Below are 2500 nucleotides of genomic sequence, written 5' to 3' on the forward strand. Positions count from 1 at the left end.
TTTGAAGAGTTCACGCAGGACCTTGCCGACACTGAAGGTGTCGGATTCGCTGCTGCACACGCCGCTGTTTCGGCCGCAGATCTCGGGAGCGTAGATGAGAGAAGCATCCCACCGGGCTTCTAGCCCTACTTTACAGCCAGCCAATAAGGTGATGCCGAAGTCGATAAGGGTCAGCACGAGACCCGACTCCGTCACACTGACACACATGTTCTGCACCTTGACGTCGTTGTGGACGAAGCCATGCTGGTGCAAGTCCGACAGGATCTTGCAGAGCTGCGTCAAGATGGAGTACTTGTGATTCGTCTGCAGTTTGCCGGACTCGACATAGTGGGCCAAGGAAAGGCCGGCATACCTGGTCACGAGACCTAGTTTGTCTGGGCAGAGGCCTACGAGGCGCTGGAAGCCGCTCTGGTATTCGGCAAAGAGCTTCATGACCATGGCTTCCAGAATAAAGGTTCGGTATACCTCAACAGAGGATGCGAATTTCATCACCACGCCACCCTCCCTGTTCAAAAAGGCCTTCCCATAGCCGCCCTCTCCAAGCCTCCTGGGATTCTTCCCCATATATGCCGTGAACTGCTCACAGGACAGGACAGGAAGGTCAAACTAGTCGCACAATTGAGTCAAAACCACAATCTCGCAAGGCTTTGGTGTTCGATGTTAACCCGCATCTTTGAAAGGCAAATTGATCAGTTTCTTGAGGCAATTCTTGAAGGTGACTTTTTTCTGCGGATCGGGGCGGGGCAGCTTCTGCTGCGCTAACATAATTTGAGGTTGCCTCTTCTCCTGCTCTCCAGGGAGAATGGCTAGGGGAGTCTTGTCCTTCCGTGGAGCGGCCTGCTCTCTGCCTTCAGCCTTCCTCACATTCAGTCTTCCGACCCTGATATTGTGAGGGCGCTTTTCTTAGGCTGGGGGGGTCTTGTCCTCCCGTGGAGCGGCCTGCTCTCTGCATTCAGTCTTCCTCACCTACAGTCTTCCGACCCTGATATTGTGAGGGCGCTTTTCTTAGGCTGGGGGGGTCTTGTCCTCCCGTGGAGCGGCCTGCTCTCTGCATTCAGTCTTCCTCACCTTCTGAGGGACCTCCTCGACCCTCATATGGTGAGGGCGCTTTTAAGAGGCTCGGGGGGTCTTGTCCTCCCGTGGAGCGGCCTGCTCTCTGCCTTCAGCCTTCCTCACATTCAGTCTTCCGACCCTGATATTGTGTGTGTGTGTACATATATTTGTATGTATATATATATATATATATATATATATATATATATATATATATATATATATATATTATATATATATTTTTTTTTTCTTTTCTTTTTTTTTCTTTTTTTCTTTTTTTTCATATGCACCTTGATCATATACGAGGTATTTAAACATTTTTTCTCCCACTGCAGCTGCGACCTCGCCCAAAGTCTTAGATCGTGACCCCGCCTACCTCAGTTCATTGGAAGCGCGAACGAGGTTGGGCGTCTCAATTTTTGACTGTGAACTGCAAAGGCAATGACGAGTGTAAAGGCGGTAAATTTGGTTTTCGAAAGTTTAAAAGGAATTTGTAGTGAAAGCAGGAGATAACACAACAGGTCGATTCATCAGAATAAAAAAACAAAAATCAGTGAGCAATAGAACATTCAAGGAGAGAGAGGGGGCGTGATTGGTTCAGTTCTAGACAGTGGGAGGCTGCTCTTAGGCCTTAGTCTGTTGCTGTCGCTTATATACTCGCTCAGTGGCGCTAAGGCGAGCATCCTCCGTCATCAGTGGCCCAGCCGCAGATCCTCCACGGCCTTCACCAGCAGGGACAGGTTGCTGCGCTCGCTCGGGCACTTGGACTGGCTCTTAGCGTACCAGCTTTTGAGCAGGGGTGGCAACGGCAAGTCTTTGAAGAGTTCACGCAGGACCTTGCCGACACTGAAGGTGTCGGATTCGCTGCTGCACACGCCGCTGTTTCGGCCGCAGATCTCGGGAGCGTAGATGAGAGAAGCATCCCACCGGGCTTCTAGCCCTACTTTACAGCCAGCCAATAAGGTGATGCCGAAGTCGATAAGGGTCAGCACGAGACCCGACTCCGTCACACTGACACACATGTTCTGCACCTTGACGTCGTTGTGGACGAAGCCATGCTGGTGCAAGTCCGACAGGATCTTGCAGAGCTGCGTCAAGATGGAGTACTTGTGATTCGTCTGCAGTTTGCCGGACTCGACATAGTGGGCCAAGGAAAGGCCGGCATACCTGGTCACGAGACCTAGTTTGTCTGGGCAGAGGCCTACGAGGCGCTGGAAGCCGCTCTGGTATTCGGCAAAGAGCTTCATGACCATGGCTTCCAGAATAAAGGTTCGGTATACCTCAACAGAGGATGCGAATTTCATCACCACGCCACCCTCCCTGTTCAAAAAGGCCTTCCCATAGCCGCCCTCTCCAAGCCTCCTGGGATTCTTCCCCATATATGCCGTGAACTGCTCACAGGACAGGACAGGAAGGTCAAACTAGTCGCACAATTGAGTCAAAACCA

The 2500-nt window shown here is 51.3% G+C and overlaps 2 protein-coding genes across 2 annotated transcripts in view; both read right to left on the reverse strand.

The window, feature by feature from the left end:
• Positions 1–564, reverse strand: part of LOC113828914 (cyclin-dependent kinase 6-like) — a 687-nt gene extending 123 nt beyond the window's left edge. Inside the window, exon 1 of the mRNA XM_027381974.2 lies at positions 1–564. This exon is cut by the window's left edge and continues 123 nt beyond it. Within this exon, the coding sequence (XP_027237775.2) occupies positions 1–564 (564 nt within the window).
• Positions 565–1745: 1181 nt separating this feature from the next.
• On the reverse strand, positions 1746–2432 carry LOC138861783 (cyclin-dependent kinase 6-like). Its single transcript, XM_070121619.1, has one exon. The coding sequence runs from the start codon at positions 2430–2432 to the stop codon at positions 1746–1748; it is 687 nt and encodes a 228-aa protein (XP_069977720.1).
• Positions 2433–2500: the final 68 nt, after the last annotated feature.

This window comes from Penaeus vannamei, chromosome 5 (genome assembly GCF_042767895.1).
Source record: "Penaeus vannamei isolate JL-2024 chromosome 5, ASM4276789v1, whole genome shotgun sequence".
Lineage (NCBI taxonomy): Eukaryota > Metazoa > Arthropoda > Malacostraca > Decapoda > Penaeidae > Penaeus > Penaeus vannamei.